General features: G+C 42.1%; 1 protein-coding gene across 1 annotated transcript in view; it reads right to left on the bottom strand.

The window, feature by feature from the left end:
* Positions 1-3,056: 3,056 nt before the first annotated feature.
* The window catches only part of TIMM17B (translocase of inner mitochondrial membrane 17B), a 25,673-nt gene continuing 4,139 nt past the window's right edge, over positions 3,057-24,590 (bottom strand). Inside the window, exons 2-6 of the mRNA XM_073600028.1 lie at positions 10,003-10,102; positions 9,836-9,899; positions 7,454-7,582; positions 6,476-6,586; positions 3,057-3,235 (exon numbers count right to left, since the gene is read on the bottom strand). Coding sequence (XP_073456129.1) covers positions 3,195-3,235; positions 6,476-6,586; positions 7,454-7,582; positions 9,836-9,899; positions 10,003-10,102 — 445 coding nt within the window. The 3' untranslated portion in view covers positions 3,057-3,194. The remainder of the gene's footprint in view (positions 3,236-6,475; positions 6,587-7,453; positions 7,583-9,835; positions 9,900-10,002; positions 10,103-24,590) is intronic.

Below are 24,590 nucleotides of genomic sequence, written 5' to 3'. Positions count from 1 at the left end.
TTTGAAATTCCTGGGCTATAGACTCTAGGTCTGACAGCTTAGTGCCAGATTCAGAAGTAATTTGAGTAATATGCGATTTCGTTTGTGACCCTTTCAGTGCCCTAGCTAGGAGAACCCCTGGTTTATTTCCATATTCATAGATAGACCGTTTATGTCTGCATAATTTTTCCTTCAATGCTGAATTTATGATTTGATTATACTGCTGACGTAAGGTGAGTAATTCTTTCTGTTTCTGTAAAGCGAGTGTTTTTTTTATGTATAGCCTTAAAGTTTACGGATCCTCAGAAATAGCGACGCAGTTTCCAACCGCCTCAAATTCTTTATCCTCGCTCCATGTTTAAGGAATATTCCTCTTATAAAACATTTATGCGCCTCCCGCAGTATTGTCAGGGGCGTGATAGGTTGATTATTCAGGCAGAAATATTCTTCTAATCCCTGAAGGGCCCCACTCATAGTGATAGGATCCTTTAACAATGTGTCACTAAGCCTCCAAGACCAGTTCCTTGTAGCTACTATGTTTAAGTCTATGTCCATTTGAACCGGTCCATGGTCGGCAAGTAAAATTGGTTCAATCGAAGTGACTCGAACTCTGTCTAAATCTTTTTGAGTAATAAAATGGTAGTCAATTCTTGAATATGTTGAATGTACTGGGGAGAAAAAAAAAAGTGTAGTCTCTAACATTGGGGTGTTGTAGGCGCCATACATCTACCAATTGCAAAAGGTTTAATTCTGCCTTCAGTTGCTTTAAATAGGAGAATGATAAATGAGATACTACCTTTGAAACATCTAAAGAGTGGATCATATGCAAAATTAAAATCCCCTCCTACAATCAATACACCATCGCTATGCTCCAAAATCAAGGGAGATCAGTGCCCTCAGGAACGGCAACTGATTTGAATTTGTCAAATACACATTACCCTAGTGACGGTCAATGTGTCTATTTGCCTTTAATAAATAACCCCCTAAATGTTGAATCTTGGCTGAAGCATACCTTTAACAGGCTTTGAATCACTTCCTTGGAGTCCTTAGTGCACCTTTTATCTCCAGTCTGGAAAAGCTGAACACAGGTTAAACATTTTTATTTTTTTTAATTCAAACCTACAATTCATTGCCTACTATGTTGTCTCCAAATTCGCTGCATGCGTGCTAAACTGCCAGTGGTGTTCTTTGCAGCAATGCCACCTCTTCTCTCATTGTGCAGTAAGCTTATCCCCTCTTTCTGTTGCTGGGTGACAGTATCACCCAGGAGGGGTCTTTCCTGCTTCAAACTACGAGCATACATGCCAATGCAAGCCTCCTCGGCATGTGCTATTTGTCTGGGACATGCAAGGGCATCGCCTCCTCTCTCCGGTCATGCATGCACACTTCAGTCAATCCACTCTGAATGCTGGGAAGGGTAGTTTTATTACTGTGTCCCGAGTGCAGGTACACCTAAACAAAGTGGCAGCAGGTACATGCACAAATCTGCATAAATCTACAAATCTTCACAAAAACAGCAAAAGAAAAAAAAAAAAATACACAAAATAATGCAACTCTGTATTATTAATACATCATTAGATTTGTTTTCTTAAATGCAAGTTCTCTAATCTGTGTTGGTATTAGTCTCCAGCAGTCCCTGTATGGCACAGCTTAAAGTGGAAAAAGGAGATGCAGCAGAAGGAGCCAATCAGTTGCAAGCAGCATGCTGACAGGAAGAGAGCAAAGTAACAGAGATAAGCTCTGCCACTTCTCCTTCCCTGTCCAGTCACAGGCTGGGGAAAAGACAAGGACTGCAAGTGTTACATAACTGTGGCAATCAGGTCTCCTTTGTGCTACTCAACAATGTTTTCTCTTGTTCGTTCAAATCTTAATAGGGAAAAAAAAAAAAAAAAAAAAAAAAAAAGGATTGATACAGAAAATCAGGTCTCCTGCAGTGCCAGACAGGATGATACTGTGGAGCAGAGCTGTGTAAATCTCAGGGTTGGATGGACAAAATTACAAATCCTTTGTCAGGTGTAGCAACTCCCTCATATGTATTCTCAACTGTGTATTTTGCTAAATTTCAGCGTTTTAGAGAAAAATAAAAAACGTACTTGTAAAAGGATATTTAATAAGAGGAAAATAATTACCATGTTTGATGCATGTATTTCCCTTTCAGGTGGCTCCATACCCTTACAGGGTTCTACAGAACCACATTTGAGTGCATGCTCCCAGCTGTCCATCTGACTCCTTTCTCTACACTGCATGCATCCACAGCAGCACATATCCCCAAAGCCTAGAGCAGAAATCCGCTCCCATCTCCTCCCTCCACGGTTTCTTCTGAACAGTGCATGTGAAGTACACAAGGCACACTCTCCCCTACTCAAATTCAGGGAAGCAGCTCTGTGCCACCTGGAGCTGTGGAAATGAACATCAGAGCATAAGAAGTTGGCCAAAAAAAAAAAGCACAAACTATTTTGGGTAATATTTTACATCTTTCCTTTAAAGCATTAAGCTACTCAGTGCTGAGCATTTATTACTACTTTAAACTCCAGCCAAAAGTTTTTTTGTTTTTTTTATTAGCTTTGGACAAAGCCAAAAAAAGGGTAAAAAACCCTCTGTGAGGTTTTGCCATTTCTGCATCAATTGAAGATAATTTTCCCTCACTTCCTGTGAGGTCATCAAGACAGGAAGTAACCAAAATTTCTTCAAAATAGACACAGAGGAGTTGTTTTACTAAAACTGCAGAGTGCAAAATCTGGTACAGCTGTGCATGGTAGCCAATCAGCTTCTAACTTCAGCTTGTTCAAGTAAGCTTCGACAAAAATCCTGGAAGCTGATTGGTTTCTATGTAGAGCTGCACCATATCTTTCATGTTATAATGAAAAAAAAAAAATTTTTGCAGAAATTGGGCTGTGAGCAGTGCAATGGTAGAAATGTAAAAAAATGTATTAACCCATAGCAGGCAATCAGAATTGATATTAAACCAAACTGACATCGAAACAGAGGCCTGGTTGTTGACATTTTGGAGCAGCATGTCTGTATGAGCAGCTATGTAGTGTTACAGCTTCTAGCAGTACATAGTACAGAGCTCACAGTTTTACTAGGAAGAGTGTTTATTTCTAACAAATAGGAACATTTGGTGAGCACCCTCTCCATACTCCTCTTCCGCCAGCAGCAGGGATGGTGAAGTGCTGCGGTAACAGCTTCAGCAGCCGCTGTACATGCTGTCGCAGTCAGTGCGGTACATTGCCTGGCTCCTCTCCAAAAGGGTTGGCTGCAGAACAGAGAGAGTGACATATGAAGGGAAACACACCATATTTCACATGCAGGATGTCTGTATGATGAACAGCAGATACAATGATACAAATCTATTAAGAATACACTGGGGACAAACACCAAAAGCGAACGTGTATGTCCACCTATTTGGTGAAATGAGATTTCAAAATCATAGTTGGAAGAGGACTAAAAAATTAGTTATTTACCTTTTTCCCATTTTTCCTGGTTTCGTGTTATTTCAGTAACGGCTTTAAAACTGTGCTTGTGGAAATGGATTCTGTCTCTAAAGCTTAGTACACCTGGGCCGAATGCCAGTTCAATAAAAAACGGCCGTCATTCGGCCCGTGTGTATGGCAGCCGGTCTGACAGAAGCTGGACATTCTGTTGAACGAGTATGCTGGAAAACCAGCAGGTGACCGGTTCTTGATCAGTACTCTCAGCCAATGGCTGAGAGTGCTGACCGGAGTGTTCTGATGGGGGGGGGCATTGCTGTCCCCCTGTCAGAACACAATAGGTCAGCGGGCGATCGCTGTACTAACATCGCATAGTTAGTACAACGGCTCCGACTGTCCGTTTTTGCCAATGGGTTGAATGAAAAAAAACAAAACAAAAAAAAAAAAAAAAAACAGATAATGAGTATGCCACACGTTATATGAATGTACAATCACTGTGCAACATTCTCTAAAATTTGCCAACAACAATGTTTTGAAAGTCTCAAACGTTCCATTCCAATTATATCTAATCAGGTAGGCCCCCCACATTACATAACTATTAGTACATCTAAAAGATTGCACATTCACATTGTAACGTACAGTAGGTGGCAAGCTTAGCAATGTTTTGGCCATATTTACAACCAGGCAGTACAAATTTTATTAAAGTTCACAATCAGTTACCAACTATGTGGTGAAAAGGCCTGCCTGACTGGACACAAACTGAATGGATGGTAAGGTAGGTCCTCATATTGCATAGTTATTAGTAGATCTAAAAATAGATTGTACAGAATGCAACATGTATGGTAAGATTTACCAACGGATATGTAATCTGAGGACCTGCCTGGTGCAATATAAACTGAATAGAATGGTTAAATACAAACTTTAGAAATGTTGGTAGTAAATCTAATGTTGACCAGACCCCTCACAAGCTGCATGTACAATCCCTTAGAACTATGAACAATTATGTTGTTGAAGGACCTGGTACAAAAATTAATAGATTATATTGGTAGGTTGTAACTTTAAAAACAGTAGTTTTGGTAAAGCCAACAGATATTGCACAGAGATTGTAAAATACACAGTATAGCCTTATCCACATATCACACGACTGGGCTCTGTCCATGCAAAAACAAAATCAGGCTGGACACCAATCAGAAATGTTCTCATTGACCAACATTGTTTTCCACTCAGAAAAGGCTGGTACCAACCAAAAGGAGTCTGCTCAGTACAGAAACCTGCACATTCAGCCTAAAGCTGGCCAGACTTGGTTCGGTCTTCTTTGTTCATCCAAAGAATAAACCTGAACCAATTCCCCATCTACACATTTGCGGTGGATGAGGGAATCCTCCCCACTGCGCTATTGTATTCTGACAGCGTGGAGACTCCCAACCCCCCCCCCCTTCCTATAAGAATACACAGATTAGCGCTGCAGCCATTGGCTACAGCTGCCGATTGAATGGCTTTTATCGGACAGGGCAGTTGAACAGAAGTCAATCAGTAGATCGACTCCTGTTCAATTGCAGCAGCCACACATGGATCGAAATTCGGCAGTCCCTGCCAAACAGGCCGAATTTCGATCCATCTATGGCCACCTTTATGGGCTGTGCATTTTTATGGAAAAATAATTTATAGGATACATTTTCAGCAGTCAGCTTTCAACTCTCTATGGCTAGCACAACTCTGAACCCTGGCTTGGACATCCTTCCCAATTTCAACACAGCCATGGCAGCCTGAGACAGGCTAAGCTAATCGTGTCACTAGACTTTGAAGAATATCTACAACTTTGTTGCAGATTACTACTTGTATAACCACGTTCTGTGCAGAGCAATTCTGAATTGGAGGGTATGGTTCATTAGAATGAGCTGATGCACTTTCAGTGTTCTGAAAGTGGTAGTGTCTGCACTGCACACCTTTAGAAGTAAATAACACGTAGGAAGTATCTCACCAAAGACATTGTTGTTGCAGAGGATGCCTAAAGTCTGACCTGCATCCTAGTGAAGATATTCACACAAGAAAATACAATGTACAGAACACCTCCAGGTTACCATATTGCTTCAGATTTACAGTAAATCACAGAACTGCAGATTAAAATAGAATTTTATTTTTTTTATCATCAAAATTACAATATGGCTTGTGTAGCAATTGTATATGCTATAATTTTTTTTAATTCTTAATTTTTTATTCTCACGAAAGTGGGAGTGAGTTAATCTTCAAGTTATACTTCATATTCCCATCTCACACGTTCCTGGATAAGCTCTCAAAGTTTTGGTGCTGCAGCAAAAACGAGCTGGATACTGGTTCAAGTCACAAAGTAGATATTTACCAGCACACCAAGGATCGACACAAAGTAGCGCCCAAACGTATTATTTTTGCATGATCACAACACAAGGAGAGTGCAACGTTTGTGAGTCACGCAGGACCCTTTCATTCATCACATGCCTGACGAAGGGGTCCTGCGTGACTCCAAAACGTTGCACTCTCCTTGTGTTGTGATCATGCAATAAATAATCCGTTTGGGCGCTACTTTGTGTCGATCCTTGGTGTGCTGGTAAATATCTACTATTTAATCTTCAAGTTCTCCCATATACTGTATCCCTACTGAAAATCCATTAGAGGGTTTAAAAAAAAAAAAAAAAAAAAACACATGCATCATCTGCCACCTAGTGGATACTCCACAGGAGTGTATAAAGAACTTACTTTACCCAATGAGTCTGCAGTAGCTTAACTGAAATACCAAGTTGATTTCGTCAGTGCTTTGCGAGGAGTAAGATGGAAACCTCTGCCAAGGTCCCAAACTGCTGGGGAGGATCAAATGTTCCCCATTTTAACAGCACATATAAGGTGGCAGTTTGGGCTCACTTTACAAACTACATTTATATTCTATTATTTGTCAAAAATGTTTCCTACCTGCATAACGGTAATATTAAAGAGCTTGGCTAATGTTTTCAAATGCATATTTGTCTCATTGTATAGGATTCCCATGCTGCACTGCAGATACAGACTGTTTCATGTACTTGTAGTATACTCACGGTTTTGAAACTGCGGCGCTGTGTAGCGAGTGAGAAGGATCCCAACACCTTCAATAAGAGCCAACAAAATGCCTCCCATTAGGGCTGAGCCCACCATTGCCAGAGGGCCACCTAAATAAAAAAAAAAAAAAAAAAAAAAAGAAGGATATATAAATAACTTTTAAGTGACCTATAAAAAGGTCACAAAACTGCTTTACCCTTTTTTGCAGGTAAACTTTTCTTCAATATATTGAAGTTTAAGAGGAGCTTTAGTCTCCCCCAAAAAATTACAAGTTAGCAGCTATAAATACTGTAGCTGCTGACTCTTAATATAAGAACACTTACCTGTCCACGAATCCAGCAATGTCCTCACCTGAGCCGATTCTTCAATTGGTTTTGGGTCCAGGCACCGGCATCTCAAGTAAGGGAAACATGCAGTGAAGCCTTGTGGCTTCACATCCAGTTTCCTCCTGCACATGTGTGAGCCGCGATACGCCTTGTGAATGTCCCATAGTCTTCTGGAGTGTGTGTGATGTGTGCCAGAAGGCCGCGAGGGACGCATCTGACCCAAAGGGGGAGCAGATATCTGTTAAACAGGTACCTGCTCCCCACTTCCCAAATGTGGCAGTGGAGGGGGTGCAAACAAGTGGAACTTTCCCTTTTGGGTGAAGCAAACAGCTTGCTATGGGGGCACCTGGCTTAGGGGTGGAGCCAGGAGTGCCAGCGGGGGATGCGAGAAGAGGAGAATTGGGGCTGCTCTGTGCAAAACCACTACACAGAACAGGTAAGTATAACATGTTTGTTACTTCAATAAAACAAGCCCCTACAATCACTAACTTTCTTATGATCTCTTATGTTCAACCAAAGAACCAAAATGGTTGAAGGGTTTGCTCATTTCAAGGATTTTACTATTCTACAAGGTAAAAAAGTATATTTCAAAATAAAAAGGTTTTGGCCGTACAAGTTTTAGAAATGTCCCATAAGTTTGGTTTTTCTTACTTCGAGAGGCCAGTATGGCTCCTGTAAGTGCTCCGCTGGTGATGGAATTCCATGGATCCTCCTTCCCTCGTACCCTCACTAAGCTGCAATCAATGGTGGAAAACAGGCCACCCCATACCGCAAAGCTGCCTGTTAGAGAACACAAAGTGCTAGTTAGAAAGGAAAACACGTGAAAGGGAATTTTAATGAAAAAGCATTTTAATTCATTGGCCAAATGTCAGAAGCATTCACACAAGCTGAATGAAATTTTCCTATACTTTTTCTAATAGATTAATTCCTGCATCATAAACTCCAACTAGTGGCCAAAAAATGAGGTATTTTTCTCATTGAGGTATTTCAGAAAAACTATGACCCATTTTGTCCACAAGAAGGAGCTAAATGATACAGAAATGAATCTATTAGAAAAAAATAGTGAGGTTTTGTTCAGCTTGCACAATTGTTTTAGAAGTATGGCATTATTTATAACAAAACACAAAAGGGATTTTAAAAGCTGCCATCTGTTATCCAGAAGGGGAAAAAAAAAAAAAAAATTACTGCATTTTAAAGTCAGAACTCCTGATTTGCATACATGCTCTGGGCCAGCAACAGTATGGAAGCCAAAAGATCAGAATTACATTTTTTTTGTGAAAAGATGCACGTGGTTCCAGCAAGTCCAAGGACAGGGCCCAGGACTGCTTTAAATTGCCATTGATACCTTGTCAGGTGGGTGCAGACACTCCGTCTGACAGACTGGGAGTAGTAAATCACAGAACTGCAAATGTGCAACATAACCGAATCAGGACACTACCTGCATAGAGTTTGCATGTTCTTCCAGTGCTACTATGACGATCCTCCCACACTTCAAACACGTGCTGGTAGGTTAATTGTTCTTGGTATGTGTGAGCATGTACTGTACACTACATTTTCAAAAGTATTGGGACACCTGCTTTACATGAACTTTAATGGCATCCCAGTCTTCGGCACAAAATGCAGGAGTGTGTCAGACACTGGACTGCATGTCATTTTCCCTGTCCTTGCAGAAAAATTTAGCGTGTTGATACTTACTTCAAGCCACCAGGTGGAGCTTTAAGCTTCCTTGTACATGTTTGCCCATGCTTATACTTGGGGCTATAAAGCACAGCTTCATCCAAGTGAAGTAGTCCTTTAACAATGCTCCCAGCATCTACAGGGCTATTAACAGTTGGCAGGAGGCTGGTGTATACAAGTACAGGCTATCCTCAGAAACCAATTTAGGTGTAGCAGCCTCTCATGATGCGTAGACTCGGCAACACTCTAGGACAAAGTTGCCTTTGAATAGCAAAGTTGTAAATACACTATATTGTCAAAAGTATTGTGACGCCTGCCTTTACATGAACATGAACTTTAATGTCTTCCCAGTCTTAATCCGTAAGGTTCAATATTGAGTTGGCCCACCAAATGCAGCTAGAACTCAACTCTTCTGGGAAGGCTGTCCACAAGGTTTAGAAGTGTCTATGGGAATGTTTGACCATTGTTCCAAAAGCACATTTGTGAGGTCAGGCACTGATGTTGGACGAAAAAGCCTGGCTTGCAGCCTCCACTCCAATTCATCCCAAATGTGTTCTATTGGGTTGAGGTCAGGACTCTGTGCAGGTCAGTCAAGTTCCTCCACCCCAAACTCGCTCATCCAAGTCTTTATGGACCTTGCTTTGTGCACTGGTGTAAAGTCATGTTGGAACAAGAAGGGGCCATCCCCAAACTGTTCCCACAAAGTTGGGAGCATGAAATTTTCCAAAATGTCTTGGTATGCTGACGCCTAAAGAGTTCAATTCACTGGAACTAAGAGGCCAAGCTCAATCCCTGAAAAACAACCCCACACCATAATCCCCTCCTCCACCAAATGATTTGGACCAGTTCACAAAGCAAGGTCCATAAAGGCATGGATGAGTGAATTTGGGGTGCAAGAACATGACTGGCCTGCAACCTGATTGAACACCTTTGGGATGAATTAGAGCAGAGACTGTGAGCCAGGCCTTCTCGTCCATCAGTGCCTGACCTCACAAATGCACTTCAGGAAGAATGGCCAAACATTCCCATAGACACTCCTAAACCTTGTGAACAGCCTTCCCAGAAGAGTTGAAGCTGCAAAGGGTGGGCCAACTCGTTATTGAACCCTACGGACTAAGACTGGGGTGTTCATGTGCGTGTAAAGGCAGGTGTCCCAATACTTTTGACAATATAGTGTATCTTCTTATAGGGACCATAGATTGTAAGCTCCTTGAGAACAGAGATGAATGAATGTACAGTATTGTAAAGTGCTGCATAAATTATCTGCACTATATAAATACCTGTAATAAACAGCCATTTCATTTCTACAGTTTATAAGTGTTAGCATTTTTGTTTTACACAAATCGTGGCTCTCACCTCCGATCTGAGGAGCGCGAATCTTCACAGCGCTAACACTGCCCCGAAACCGATGTCTCATTCCCTAACAAGAAAAGAACATGATGAACATGGAATATCTGCGGTTCCCCACCCATTTCAATTTGAATAAACATCACTGATAAAAATGAATAATAAAAAATACATACCACTGGGGCATTCCTAAAACCTTTAATTGCCTGGAACACACCTCCACCAATAATGCCCATAGTAAAAGCCCCGCCACAATCATCCACAATTCTCCATGGGCTGCAGAAGAGAAGAGATATAATAATAAAGAATGACAATATGTGGTTTTACTTTCATGAATAATAAAGAAATTGTAGAACTATAAGTTTCAATGCTTAAAGTGGTTCTAAAAGCTTAAAGTACAGTGAGGGGAAAAAAGTATTTGATCCCCTGTTGATTTTGTACGATTGCCCACTGACAAAGAAATGATCAGTCTATCATTTTAATGGTAGGTTTATTTTAACAGTGAGAGACAGAATAACAAAAATATCCAGAAAAATGCATTTCAAAAAAGTTATAAAATGGATTTTCATTTTTTTTTGCAAAATATGACTTAGTACTTGGTGGCGAAACCCTTGTTGGCAATCACAGAGGTCAGACGTTTCTTGTAGTTGGCCACCAGGTTTGCACACATCTCAGGAGGGATTTTGTCCCACTCCTTTCTGGAGATCCTCTCAAAGTCATTAAGGTTTCTAGGCTGACATTTGGTAACTCGAACCTTCAGCTCCCTTCACATAATTTCTATGGGATTAAGGTCTGGAAACTGGCTCGACCACTCCAGGACCTTAATATGCTTGTTCTTGAGCCACTCCTTTGTTGCCTTGGCCGTGTGTTTTGGGTCATGGTCAAGCTGGGATTGGAGCTGAAACATCTAATCGATTAATCGACAACGAATCGATTATGAAATGAATCGATTACTATTTTCATAATCGATTAATCGGCCAGTAACATAATGGGGTTAAAAAAATGAAAATGATCCCTTTATAGTACAAAAAGAGCAAATAATCGCTACTGTAATTATTACTTTCACAGTTTTACAGTAAAAATATGAACCCCTTACAGTAGTGATTATCTGCTTTTTTTGTACTATAAAGGGCTAATTTTAGTTTTTTTAACCCCATTATGTTACTAAACATCTTAGACCTGGTTCACATCTATGTGTTTTTTGGTGCATTTTGCAGAAACGTACTACAGTTCATTTACATGGTTTCCTATGGGACGCGTTCACATCTATGCTTTTTTCAGCCGCTGGGTATTTGGAAAGGGTCAGGGAATTTTTTTTTTAACGCAAAACTGTGCTTTTTTGGTTCAATATACTTCAATGTTGAAGCTGCAGAAAAGCATGTAAAACGTTTTTGCAGCAATTTGTGTTTTTTTTAATCTGCCCAACAACAAATTGGCCAATAAAATGCAAAAACGCAAATTGTAGAAAAATCACGTGCACAAAAATCAAAACTGCACTGCAGAAACAGATCAAAAGCAAACTGCATAGGTGTGTACTGAGCCTTATGCTGGCCACACGGATCAATTTTCAGACGAGAATATTCAGACGAAAAATCTTTGTACATTCGCTAAAAGAAAGAATGTTTGAAATTTTAACTTGTTTTTAACATTCTGTTTTTAACCGCTTCAGCTCAGGAAGATTTTATCCCTTTCCTGACCAGAGCATTTTTTGCGATTCGGCACTGCGTCGCTTTAACTGAAAATTGCGTGGTCATGCGACGTGGCTCTCAAACAAAATTGACGTCCTTTTTTTCCCACAAATAGAGCTTTCTTTTGGTGGTATTTGATCACCTCTGCGATTTTTATTTTTTGCGCTATAAACAAAATAAGAGCGACAATTTTCAAAAAACACATTTACATGCTATAATAAATATCCCCCAAAAATATATTAAAAAACCATTTTTTTTCCTCAGTTTAGGCCGATCGTATTCTTCTACATATTTTTGGAAAAAAAAAAAAAAAAAAAATAAAAATAAATCGCAATAAGTGTTTGGTTTGCGGAAAAGTTATAGCGTTTACAAAATAGGGGATAGTTTTATGGCATTTTTATTATAAATTTTTTTTTTTTACTAGTAATGGCGGCGATCAGCGATTTTTATTGTGACTGCGACGTTATGGCGGACATTTTTGACACACTTTTTGGGACCATTGTCATTTATACAGCGATCAGTGCGATTAAAAATGCACTGATTACTGTGTAAATGACACTGGCAGTGAAGGGGTTAACCACTAGGGGGCGGGGAGGGGTTAAGAATGTCCTAGGGGAGTGATTCTAACTGTAGGGGGGGGGGCTGTGTGTGGCACTACGCTGATCACAGCTCCCGATGACAGGGAGCTGTGATCAGTGACACTTGTCACTAGGCAGAACGGGGAGATGCTGTTTACATCAGCATCTCCCCATTCATCCTCTCCGTGAGGCGATCGCGGGTATCCCCGCGGCGATCGAGTCCGCGGGACGCGCGACCTGACTCACGGAGCTCCCGGCCAGCGCGCATGCAATGGCATGGTGGGGAATGCAAATGGACGTACCTGTAAGTCCATTTGCCCAGCCGTGCCATTCTGGCGACGTGCATCGGCGTGCGCCGGTTGGGAAGTGGTTAAAATGAATGTAATTTCTGAACGAAAACCACATATACTGTCTGAAAATTCCTTTGACCAAGAAGTTTTTTATTTCTAAATTTTCCCGTCACTGTGGTTGAAAATGAACGTCGATTTGACCCCACTAACGATTAGAAAAATCGAACGAACGTTCTTAAAAAGACATTTTTTTGAAGGAAGACATTGTTTTTTTAAATAAAAAAAAATGTGATTTGAGTCTGATGATATTTACCAGATTCACGCTTTAATAGTGTGTGTGTGTGTGTGTGTGTGTGTGTGTGTGTGTGTGTGTGTGTGTGTGTGTGTGTGTGTGTGTGTGTGTGTGTGTATATATATATCTCCTCTAATAGTATATACAGTATCTCTAAAAATATATACAGTATATGTCTTCTAATAGCATATAGAGTATATATCTCTTCTGTCTGTTATTCTCAGAGTGGATTATATATTTTGCTCCCTAACCATATAGCTGGTTATTTATATTTACCACTGCATAGAGATATTTAAGAATACATTGCCTGTTTTTTTAAACTTTACTTATTTACTAAATTATACACCACACTTTTCTTTAAGGTTATTAACTGATTAATCGAAACAATAAAATCGGCCAACTAATCGATTATGAAAATAATCGTTAGTTGCAGCCCTAGCTGGGATACCCATCCACAATCCATTTTCAATGCCCTAGCTGAGGGAAAGAGGTTCTCAAAGATTTGACAGTACATGGCCCCGTCCATCATTCCTTTGATGCAGTGACGTTGTCCTGTCCCCTTAGCACAAAAGCACCCTCAAAGCATAATGTTTCCACCTCCATGTTTGACAGTGGGGATGGGGGTCAAAGGCAGCATTTCTCCTCCTCCAAAACACGGCGAGTTGAGTTGATGCCAAAGAGCTTGATTTTGGTCTCATCTGACCACAACACTTTCACCCAGTTCTCCTCTGAATTGTTCAGATGTTCATTAGCAAACTTCAGACGGGCCTGTACATGTGTTATGCAGGGGCGGTAGGATTTGAGTCCTTCACAGCGTAGTGTGTTACCAATTGTTTTCTTGGTGGCTATGGTTCCAGCTGCCTTGAGATCATTGACAAGATTCTCCCGTGTAGTTCTGGGCTGATTCCTCTCCAATCTCATGATCATTGAAACTCTACAAGGTGAGATCTTGCATGGAGCCCCAGACTGAGCAAGATTGACAGTTATTTTGTGTTTCTTCCATTTGCGAATAATCGCACCAACTCTTGTCACCCTCTCACCAAGCTACTTGGCGATGGTCTTGTAGCCCATTCCAGCCTTGTGTAGGTCTACAATTTTGTCCCTGACTTTCTTGGACAGCTCTTTGGTCTTGGCCATGGTGGAGAGATTGGAATCTGATTAATTGATTGCTTCTGTGGACAGGTGTTTTATACAGGTAAGAAGCTGAGATTATGAGCATTCTCTTTAGCCTCGGTTCACACCAGAGGCGGCACGACTTGCAGGTCGCCTCACCGAGGCGACCTGCACACGACTGCCCGGGCGACTTGCAAAACGACTTCTGTATAGAAGTCTATGCAAGTCGCCCCCGAAGTCGTACAGGAACCTTTTTCTAAGTCGGAGCGACTTGCGTCGCTCCCCTTAGAACGGTTCCATAGCACAGAACGGGAGGCGACTTGTCAGGCGACTAGGTCGCCTGACAAGTCGTCCCTGTGTGAACCGAGCCTTATGCCCCGTACACACGGTTGGACTTTGTTCGGACATTCCGACAACAAAATCCTCGGATTTTTTCCGACGGATGTTGGCTCAAACTTGTTTTGCCTACACACGGTCGCACAAAGTTGTCGGAATTTCTGATCGCCAAGAACGCGGTGACGTCAAGCACGTACGACGAGACTAGAAAAGGCCAGTTCAGAACCAAGCGAGGCACCCTTTGGGCTCCTTTTGCTAATCTCGTGTTAGTAAAAGTTTGGTGAGAGACGATTCGCGCTTTTTCAGACTTGTGGCTTTCAGATCATTTTCTGCCGTTCAGTTTGTGCTTGTGGGTTTGTATCTGCTCTTCAGTGCATGCAGTCAGTTCGTATTGGAGTTTTCTGTGCGATCTTGTCCGCTCGTTGCTGTTTTTCAGGTCGCTGTTCACAGGCCTTGCTGTTCTTCAGTGCGTTCTGTTACTTCGTTCTGAGCAGCCGACCGTTTTCTAGCCATGTTGCGTATGCGTACTCCTCGTAGAGTTCGTGCTGTGCGGGGGCTTGGTGTTGGGGTCCTGACCTTGACACAAGTCCAGTCCATGAACAGGGTGGGGAGGAGTTCATGGACCAAGAATTGGTTGCTTCAGCGTGACCAGTTCTGTCATATGCCTTTGCTCCGTGAGATCCGTGAGAATAATCCTGATGATTTCAGGAACTTTCTCAGGATGACGGACCCCGTATTTCACCGTTTGTTGGCTTCGCTGACCCCCTATATCAGCAGGCAGGATACCTGCATGAGGCAAGCCATCACTCCGGAGCAGAGGTTGGTTGCTACCTTGCGGTATTTGGCCACAGGGAGAAGCCTGCAGGACCTCAAGTTCTCGACAGGCATCTCCCCCCAGGCTCTGGGGATCATTATCCCAGAGACCTGTTCTGCCATCATCCAGGTCCTACAGAAGGAGTATATGAAGGTAAGATTTTTATCCTTTTATATCACATTTTATTGTATTGAATGTTTGATAATATATTGTATTTCTTTCCTCATTCCCTAATTACCATGATTGTATTATGCTGTGAATGTCCCCTTTGTCCTCATGCATGCTGGATTTTTATGTAATTATTATTTTAGGTCCTTCATACATATTTGCCCTTCAATAACCTCTCCAGCATGGTGTCTCCTGCCCTATATTCACCTCATGTAGTCACTTAACAATGTATTTTATCAGCTCCATAGTAGTGCTTTACCCCAAACACCCCCTAAAATGTTTTGAAATGTTATTTTTGATTTAAATTCAGGCAGAGGGCCAGAGGCTTTTTTTGTGGTGTCCCCAAATTTTTTGTAACCCTCCCTCCCCCAACTGCTAAGTCAGCTGATCCCAATTCTCTATCCTCAATCATCTATCTGCTGACTTTGCCAAACCCATACACACTATACCCATCTCTTTAGTGCTCAGATTTATGGATGAATTCCCCAAAGCATGTAGTGCAAGGGCCTGCCTGTATACTTTCCAATGGTACTGTTTAAAGTTCTTGTATCCTATTATGATCTTGATAGGTAATAGCAGAATGTCCAAATGTGTACAGTGTGTATTTATATCTTTGTATTATGACACTTCTTACCTGTCCAGTGGGCTGCCAATAGTGTAACTAAGGAGGGGCTGTTCCAAGTAATACCCTGTATTTAGGCATTCATCTCTCAATGAAGTGAAGAGGGTTACCTGTCCAAGAGTCCCCCCCCCCCCCTATAATGTTAGAAATGGCCCATGAGAGGGGGGGGGGGATATGATAGGTGTACCTTATACTTTGTTGTTGTTAAATTCCCCTTAATAAATGCTATCTGGAGGTTGACCCATAATGTTTGTGTCTAATCTGCTTGCCAGGTTTCTGTGAAAAAATAGTAATGTTTATTGTTTTTTCCTCAACAGTTTCCTTCAACGCCACAGGAATGGCAGACTGTGGCCTCCCACTTTGCCCAGCGGTGGGACTTTCCTAACTGCGGAGGGGCAATTGATGGGAAACACGTCCACATCGTCCCACCACCCAACTCGGGGTCGTACTATTATAATTACAAGGGGTTTAATAGTATAGTGATGTTGGCGGTGGTGTCGGCTAATTACGACTTCTTGTATGTGGACGTGGGGAAGAATGGCCGGATGTCCGATGGTGGAGTGATCGCCCAGACGGAGTTCTACAGGCGTCTCCAGAATGGCAGCTTGGACTTGCCATCTCCAGAGGACAATGTTGAAGGTCTCCCATTTGTGTTCGTTGCTGATGAAGCATTTGCGCTGGGGGACCACCTGATGCGGCCATTCCCGATGAGGACCCTCACCCCGGAACAGAGGGTTTTTAATTACCGGCTGGCCAGAGCCCGAAGAGTGGTGGAGAACACATTTGGAATCCTGGCCAGCCGGTTCCGATTATTTATGACACCCATCCATATGGCGGAGTATAAACTGAACCATATAATACTTGCCTGCTGTGTTCTCCATAATTTTCTACGAAAACATTCAGCCAACTATGCTGGCTCAGTTGGGCCTGAGGCTGGAATCCCAAATACATCAACAATGACGGCACTTGAAAGCGGCCGTCCTGGCTTGCCCTCCCTGAATGCCCGTGATGTCCGGTTACGATACCTGGAGTTCTTTGCGGGTAGGGGGGCTATCAATATGCCAGACAATATGTGACACCTTTTTCAAATAAAAAACAACCAAAAGAAATTCTTGGTGGACATTTACTGCTTGTGTTTGTTTTAGCTGACCCTGACAGAAATGTGTTGAGTGCAGAAAATGTCGTGATTGGGTAACCTTATAAAAAACAGTGTTGGCTGGTACTTCCTAAATGCAAAAACACATTTCACTACAAGTACACTTGCAACTGCACTGAACCTGCACTTGTAGTGCAAAGAGGATTTGCCCTTAGGAAATAACCCCCATTTGTGCATAAAACAACAATTACATCACCCCAAAAGTGTTGTAGTGTTGAGACAATAATCCACACATTCTTGAGTAAGGCACTTTTTTATACCTGCACAATCACATGCGCATTTACCAAAGGTTTTTAAAACAAACCAACATGTTTGTTGTATAACAGTGTTTGCAGTAGCATTATGAAAAATCAAAATATCCATTTCAGATAAAACAGGCCTGTGTAAAACCAACAAGAAAGCCAAAAAACTTGAACTTACAAAGTTCACATTAGGTAAAACCTGAAGGCTATATCAGACATCAGTATTTAGGAACTGGGTTTGACATAGCGTTCAGATGGGGGGAAATCACCCCTGGAAAAGCCAAATTTGGAAGATGCACACCAATTTACAAATGTCCACATGTGCTATCTACCATCATGGGGGATCAAGGGACGTGTTTGGGGGGAGCAAGCCCTTCCTCAACGCTACTTTATAATTGAGGAAGGGGTTGCCCCCCCAAAACGCGTCCATTGATCTCCCGTGATGGCAGATAGCACATGTTGGCACACTGTGTGCATCCTCCAAATTTGGCTTTTCTAAACATTGAAAAAAGTTTGGTACGATAAAACAGGTGATTTTGTGGGGTTTAAATTCGCTCCAAAACATCAATGATGTTATTATTTTTTTTAATAACATCACTGATTTGTTGATGTATGTTTTGCAATTGGAGATTACACCCCATGATCTCCCCGATCAGTATCTGGGCACTTTCAGATGTAAAGCGTTCTGGATCCCTCACATCACGATCACCTAAAAAGAGATAAAGAACAAAAAAAAAGGTCTCAAAAATCTGCCACCAGCCATCTCTTTTACCTGAGTCTGTGGTCGCAGACACTCACCTGTTGTGGTGCCAATCTCCACCACGTCTTCTTCTTCCTCCTGCTCAGCTTCTTGGGTTGGTATTTCCCCTTCTTCCAGAGAGGGGGGGGCTCTGGTCTCCTGGGATGAGGGGTGTCCGAGTCTTTTCTCCCCTATGTAAAACAAAAATGGTATACTTAGCACACAGATATTTGATGGCAGAACTATAGAAATAGGAAACATTGCTTGGAAGTGGGGTACAATTGTCTATTTTAGCCGAGTTCCAAGATGTATATTTTTTATTGCCCTTTGTCAAGCTGCAATACTTTACCTGTTTGGTACAAGCTTCACAGATGTAGCCCCCCTATAGTATACACTGGAGCACCTGTGTGGCCCCCTAATAAAAATGGTGTTCTTGTGTCCCACACTAGTGCTCCAGTGTCCAGATGTGAAAACAGCTGCTCAGTGTCCTCTCCTTACACACAATCTAGTTTGCATTTCATTCTAGTAACAAACCCATCTACACAAACAAATATTTGGCATCCAAGTAGGCCCCCAAAAATGTGTGAAAATGCATATGGCCTAAACAATGGTGTTCTAGAGGCCGAAAGAAAAATGTTTGATACGAACGAATAATGTGCCCATGAACATTAAAGTTGACCTTTGGAAACGTTACAACTAATCAAAGCATATGGAGCAGAACGAACGTAATAAAGACAGAAAGAATAGGAACACAGCACAACTACTTACTTTTTTTCAGCACTCTCCGGATCTTTCGGTACTGCTCTGGCTCTCTCAACTTCAGGTCCGACCACCGCTTCCTGAGCTGATCTTTAGACCTTCGTACCCCGAAATTCCGCTCTAGACTCCTGACCACTTTCGCCATGATTTTGGCCTTTCGGATATTGGGGTTGGGGTAAGGCCCATATTTTCCGTCATAGTCGGACTTCCTCATGATGTCGACCATCTCCAACATCTCCCCAAACGACATATTTGTGGCCTTAAAACGTCTCCTTCTGGATCGGGACGTGCCTGGATCCGCCCTTTCCTCCTCCTCCTCGTTGCTACAATGAGCCCGCACCTGCTGTATGTCCGCCATCATGCTCTTCCCCCACTGCGCCGAACGAAAAGGGGCGGGGAATACACTAGAAAGAACGTCAGGGGCGGGCGGAGTTACACGCATGCGCAGTGTATATAAAGCGTAACACGCGTGCGTATTACGTTTGATCTGTGAGCGGAGGAAGGAGCATTGAACGCGGCGATCGTAAGAACGAAGGTAAGAGACAAACTTGGGCCTATACTGCTTCTATAGATTGAGGCCTATATTGTAACAAGATTAGGAGAGTTTGGTGTGACATTAGGCTTTGTCTTGTGTTGTGTCTTGCAGTGAACATGGATATGGTACTGAAAGATCAGGACTTCATTTCAGTCTTCATAGAGATGCTAAGGGAGCTGCCCTGTCTGTGGGAGATTAAACACCCCCATTACAAGAACCAAGCAAAGAGGAAGGCAGCACTGGAGCAATTGTGTGAAATTGTGAAGCAGGTGATCCCCACGGCAGACATCACTTTTTTAAAGATTTTCATTGGTGGCCTGAGGAGCACATATCTGAGGGAGCGCAATAAAGTCCTTGATTCGCAGAGATCCGGAGCAGCAGATGACATCTATGTCCCCAGGATGTTGTACTACGACAGGCTGCACTTTCTGGCAGGCCAGACTGAACCCAGGTCATCACTCTCCAGTCTTCCTTCCACGCTTCCTTCCCCCCCCGGCTGAGGCTTCTGACGCCCAACCTGGGCCTTCCAGGTCACATGTGGAGGAGCCCAGATTGAGCCAGGTATAGCATTCCTCTAAATAGTTCAGGTTGTCCAATCAATGATGTTAACTAGATGTTAGTTGGGAGTACTAATTTATGATTGTGATTGATGATGCAAAAACTAAAACCATGTCCCTTTTTCATACACAGGGAAGTCTCAGCCAGGAGGTGGCCGGGCCGAGCCGGCTGGCTGATCTGCAGGTCCCTCCACCCCCCCTGGAAACAGAAAGTGGCAGTAGGAGGAGTACCCTAGAGGAGGCTGCTATCAGATTTTTTTGTAGGGCTACAGAGGTCCTGGGAGCACCACACACCAGGCAGGAGAACATTGCTGCATTCATAGCCTATAAAATGCAGAGGATGGAGGAGGGCCAAAAAGCCATGTGTGAGGCCCTCATATCAGAGGCTCTGGAGAAAGGTATGAGGGGCCAAATTACACCTCAAACACACCTTCGCGATGGTCCTCCTCCTCCTCCTGCAGGTCCTACTCCTCCTCCAGGTCCTACTCCTCCTCCTGCCACATCTCCAACTGCACAGCCACAGCCCGGAAGGAAGTGTGAAAGGAAGACCAGACAGTGAGGACCCTGGATCCAGTCTGGTCGGCCAAAAGATGCAGCCTCTTGTGGTCCCACAGCCTGGGGACACTGATGTCATCTGCTGCTATCCGGATCTCTGTGAATCCCGGACCAGACTGCCCTCCCTTACATATGGACTCCTCAGGCCACCAATTTTGAGGTTTAAGAATTGATGTCTGCTGTGGGGGTCCCAGGCTTCACTAATTTCTCCTGTTGATCCAGTGTTGCCTTCCTCTTTGTTTGGTTCTGAGCCCTTAATAAAGGATTTTTGTTTTGAATTATACTCTCCTATGTGTTTTACTTCAAAAATGATGGTTTGTTTGTGAGGATTCAGGTACATTTCTAATATACAATGTGAAATGAACAAGGGACACCAACAACAAAAAATCTCATGGAGATTAAATAATAAAAGATATCAATGGTGTTGGGGTAACTTGCCACACAAAACACACACAAAAATATTCTGGAGTAAAAATAAAAATAACATTGAACAAAGATCAGCCTTGGAAAAAATCCAAACATTAAAGAAAAAAAAAGGCTTAAAAACAAAACAAAAAAAAAAAAACATAAAAAATATAAAACTGTCAGATGTGACAACTAATAACAATATATTGAGGGAATCCCACTAAAAAAACACAAATAAAACTTTGTGAGAAGTGTGTGTGAATATGAGCAGCAAAACTACTTAATTCTTGTCACATTATAAAGAAGAGAGTGCGCTGTATTAAACCATTTTTTACATTGCAGCGTGACGAAAGTGCTGTATCCATTGCGAACGCTAAGTTTACCAGAACGAGCTGTCCCGTGTCGGAATTTCTTCTGAGCATGCGTGGCACTTTGTGCGTCGGAACAGGCCACACACGGTCGGAATTGACGTGATCGGATTTTGTTGTCGGAAAATTTTATCTCCTGCTGTCCAACTTTGTGTGTCGGAAAATCCGATGGAAAATGTCCGATGGCGCCCACACACGGTCAGAATTTCCGACAACACGCTCCGATCGGACAATGTCCATCGGAAAATCCGACCGTGTGTACGGGGCATAAGAGTGCTCCTAATCTCGGTTCGTTACCTGTATAGAAGTCACCTGGGAGCCAGAAAGCTTGCCAATAAATAGAGCATCAAATACTTATTTCACTCATTAAAATGCAAATCAATTGATAACTTTTTTTACAAAGTTTTTCTGGATATTTTTGTTGTTATTCTGTCGATCACTGTTAAAATAAACCTAGCATTAAAATTATAGACTGATAATTTCTTTGTCAGTGGGCAAATGTACAAAATCAGCAGGGGATTAAATACTTTTTTCCCTCACTGTATAACTAAACGAAAAAAAATATTTCTTTTAGATTTAACTAGAGTAGCGATGGATTAGATCATCATCCAGGTTTTTAATTCTGTCTGTGTCCCCATTAGGGAGATTCACCCTCTCTATTTGTCCTGTTTACCATTTTCATTGCAAGTGAAAGTAAAAAGAAAATCCCAAATTTTGGGCTGTCCCCAGACCAGTAATAGAGGGGAAATCTTCTTATGGGGACACTCGTTGTAGTGTGACTTGGGGGTCCCCAAGGAATTCCCTTAATTTGCTGGGATTTCCTCTCACTTCCTGTTTTGGCTATGGGACAGGAGATGAAGGTAAATCTCACCAATGGGACACAGATGCCAAAAAAAAAAAAAAAAAAAAAACACCATTGACAGGGGTTTAATACCATCTTTTACGCTATCCAAAATGAAAGAAAAAAGAAAAAAAAAAAAAAAAAAAAGAAAAAAAAGTTTTGCCTGTAGATAAACTTTAAAAGGTAAAAAAAAAAGCCTTCTGTGCCACAGGATACACCCCGTCCACCCTTAAACTTACGTTAGCTTGATCTTGATCCAGTCCTGTGCACAGGAGCAGCGGCTTTCTCAACTGTCTCCCTCCCCACAGGGCAGATTGATAGCAGCGGCTCCTGCTTGTGTCAATCAAATCCTGTGACGAGGGAATGCAGGCGGGAGGAGCTCCGCTGTCTGTGTCTATAGACGCAGGCAACGAGGCTGGGCATTGAGCCCCGCACGAGTGCCCCCATAGGAAGTGACTTTCTATGGGGGCACTCGCCGAAGAGGTGAAGCAGGAGCGCTGGCAGGGTCCTCAGAAGAGGAGGGTTGGGGTTGCTCTGTGCAAAACCACTGCTCAGAGCAGGTAAATGTGTTTATTGATTAAAAATAAATAAAAAGAAGTGGAATGTTCCGCATGAATTAAATTCCTGACATGTCACAGTATAATCTTTTTTTAAAAAGCCACATTTTATATCATTAAAAGCAGTCTGTGGGCTCCCACCAATGACACTGTCTATGCGGAGTTAAAATCATTGGTCTGCTGCAGGCAGGAGGAATCATTTTCTCTGTCTCTTCTCCCCCAATAATCACCAAGACTGTCCATTGTAAATTTACAGTTGGTGACGAATTGACAAAAGGAGATTAAGGCATTGCCAGCAGGATCTATGACCCTGTGGGTAATAATTAACAGTAAAGGCCAGATTAGAGGACAACTTTGGGAATAAAAGTGCATTTAATATTTTTTTCAAGGGAGCCTGCAAAGCATTGCACCCACAATCTGTAGATCGTGGCTCGTGGGTACAATGTTAGGCTCCTGCAGACACTTTTTCTAGCTTTCTGCCTGTACCGCACTTTTTCGTGCGTTTTCCAGAAAAAAACACTACAGCCCATTTAACATGAAAAGGAAAATGATTAATGCGCTACCTAGAAAGAAAAACAAAAGCTGCTACAAACCATGTGACTAAAATGTATACCTATGTTCAATAAATTGTAGCGCTAAAGAACACATGTGTCATAAGAACAGAATGTCTCTGTAATCATAGACTGGTGTCCCAATAGTGACGAATAGTCAAAGAAAATAATCCGCAATGGATAAATATGAACGGTATAACAGTCCCTTCTGCTTCTCAAATCTCAGTTCAGATGTCATCAAACTCATGAAAGGATGGGGTACGCTTACTGGAACTGTTGGATTCTACTGCCATGAGCATAGAATCAATCGAGCTGTGTGCCACCCTGGGCAAGTGAGTGTAGTGGTTGAAGGCAGATGGAGCCTCTATGAGGCCTGGATGTCACCTCTGGATACACGGGAAATGGATCAAAACCTGGTTCCAAGGTTGAAGATGTTTTCTCAATTCCCGAAAGTATATGGAAAAGAAAAGGGATGCCTCCACATGGTGTAAATCCGGGAAATTTATTTACTAAAAAACCGCTATACATAAAAGTGATCACAGATATAAAAAAGGCAGTGTACAGGGTATAAATACCGCCCTACGCATTTCAATCAACAGACCTTCAACAAGGGCATCAGATTTTGATCCATTTCCCATGTATCCAGAGGTGACATCCAGGCCTCATAGAGGCTCCATCTGCCTTCAACCACTACACTCACTTGCCCAGGGTGGCACACAGCTCGATTGATTCTATGCTCATGGCAGTAGAATCCAACAGTTCCGGTAAGCGTACCCCATCCTTTCATGAGTTTGATGACATCTGAACTGAGATTTGAGAAGCAGAAGGGACTGTTATACCGTTCATATTTATCCATTGTGGATTATCACGTTTTCTTTGACTATACGTCACTATTGGGACACCAGTCTATGATTACAGAGACATTCTGTTCTTATGACACATGTGTTCTTTAGCACTACAATTTATTGAACATATGCCCATTTAACATGGTTTCCTGTGGTACACATGTTACATCTATGCGTTTTTCAGCCAGTGTGTTTTTAGAAAGGGTTGGGGACTTCTTTTCCCCTCAACAGCATACATTTTGCATGTAATAGTCTTCAATGGAGTCACACCAGAAATGTTGCAGTGCCGCCTATCAATGCCCATAAGTGCCACCTATCAGTGCCGCCTCATCAGCGCACATCAGTGAAGGAGAAAAATTACTTGTTACAAAATTTTAGAACAGAAACTAAGAGAAAAATGTTTTTTCCTTTTTTCGAAATTTAGGTCTTTTGTTCGTTTTTTTTTTTTTTTAAATTAAAAATCCCAGTCGTGGTTAAATACCATCCAAAGGAAGCCCTATCAATCTAAAAAAAAAAAAAAAAGAATAAAAAAAATGTAACTTGGGTAAAGCGTTGCATGACCGCACAATTGTCATTCCAAGTGCAACAGCGCTAAATGCTGAAAATTGGCCAGTAGGCAAGTAGTTAAAGGGTGAAAATAAGTTCCCTTCAAAATGCATAAAAACTGCATGCAAAAATGCATAAAAAAAACCCCAAAAAACAAGAGTTTAAAAACGCACCGCAAAATGAGCCTGAAAAATGCATCAAGCACAG

Source organism: Aquarana catesbeiana, linkage group LG09, assembly GCF_042186555.1.
Source record: "Aquarana catesbeiana isolate 2022-GZ linkage group LG09, ASM4218655v1, whole genome shotgun sequence".
NCBI lineage: Eukaryota > Metazoa > Chordata > Amphibia > Anura > Ranidae > Aquarana > Aquarana catesbeiana.
The sequence above is the reverse complement of the archived record's forward strand: the minus strand, read 5'-3'. Positions and strand labels throughout refer to the sequence as shown.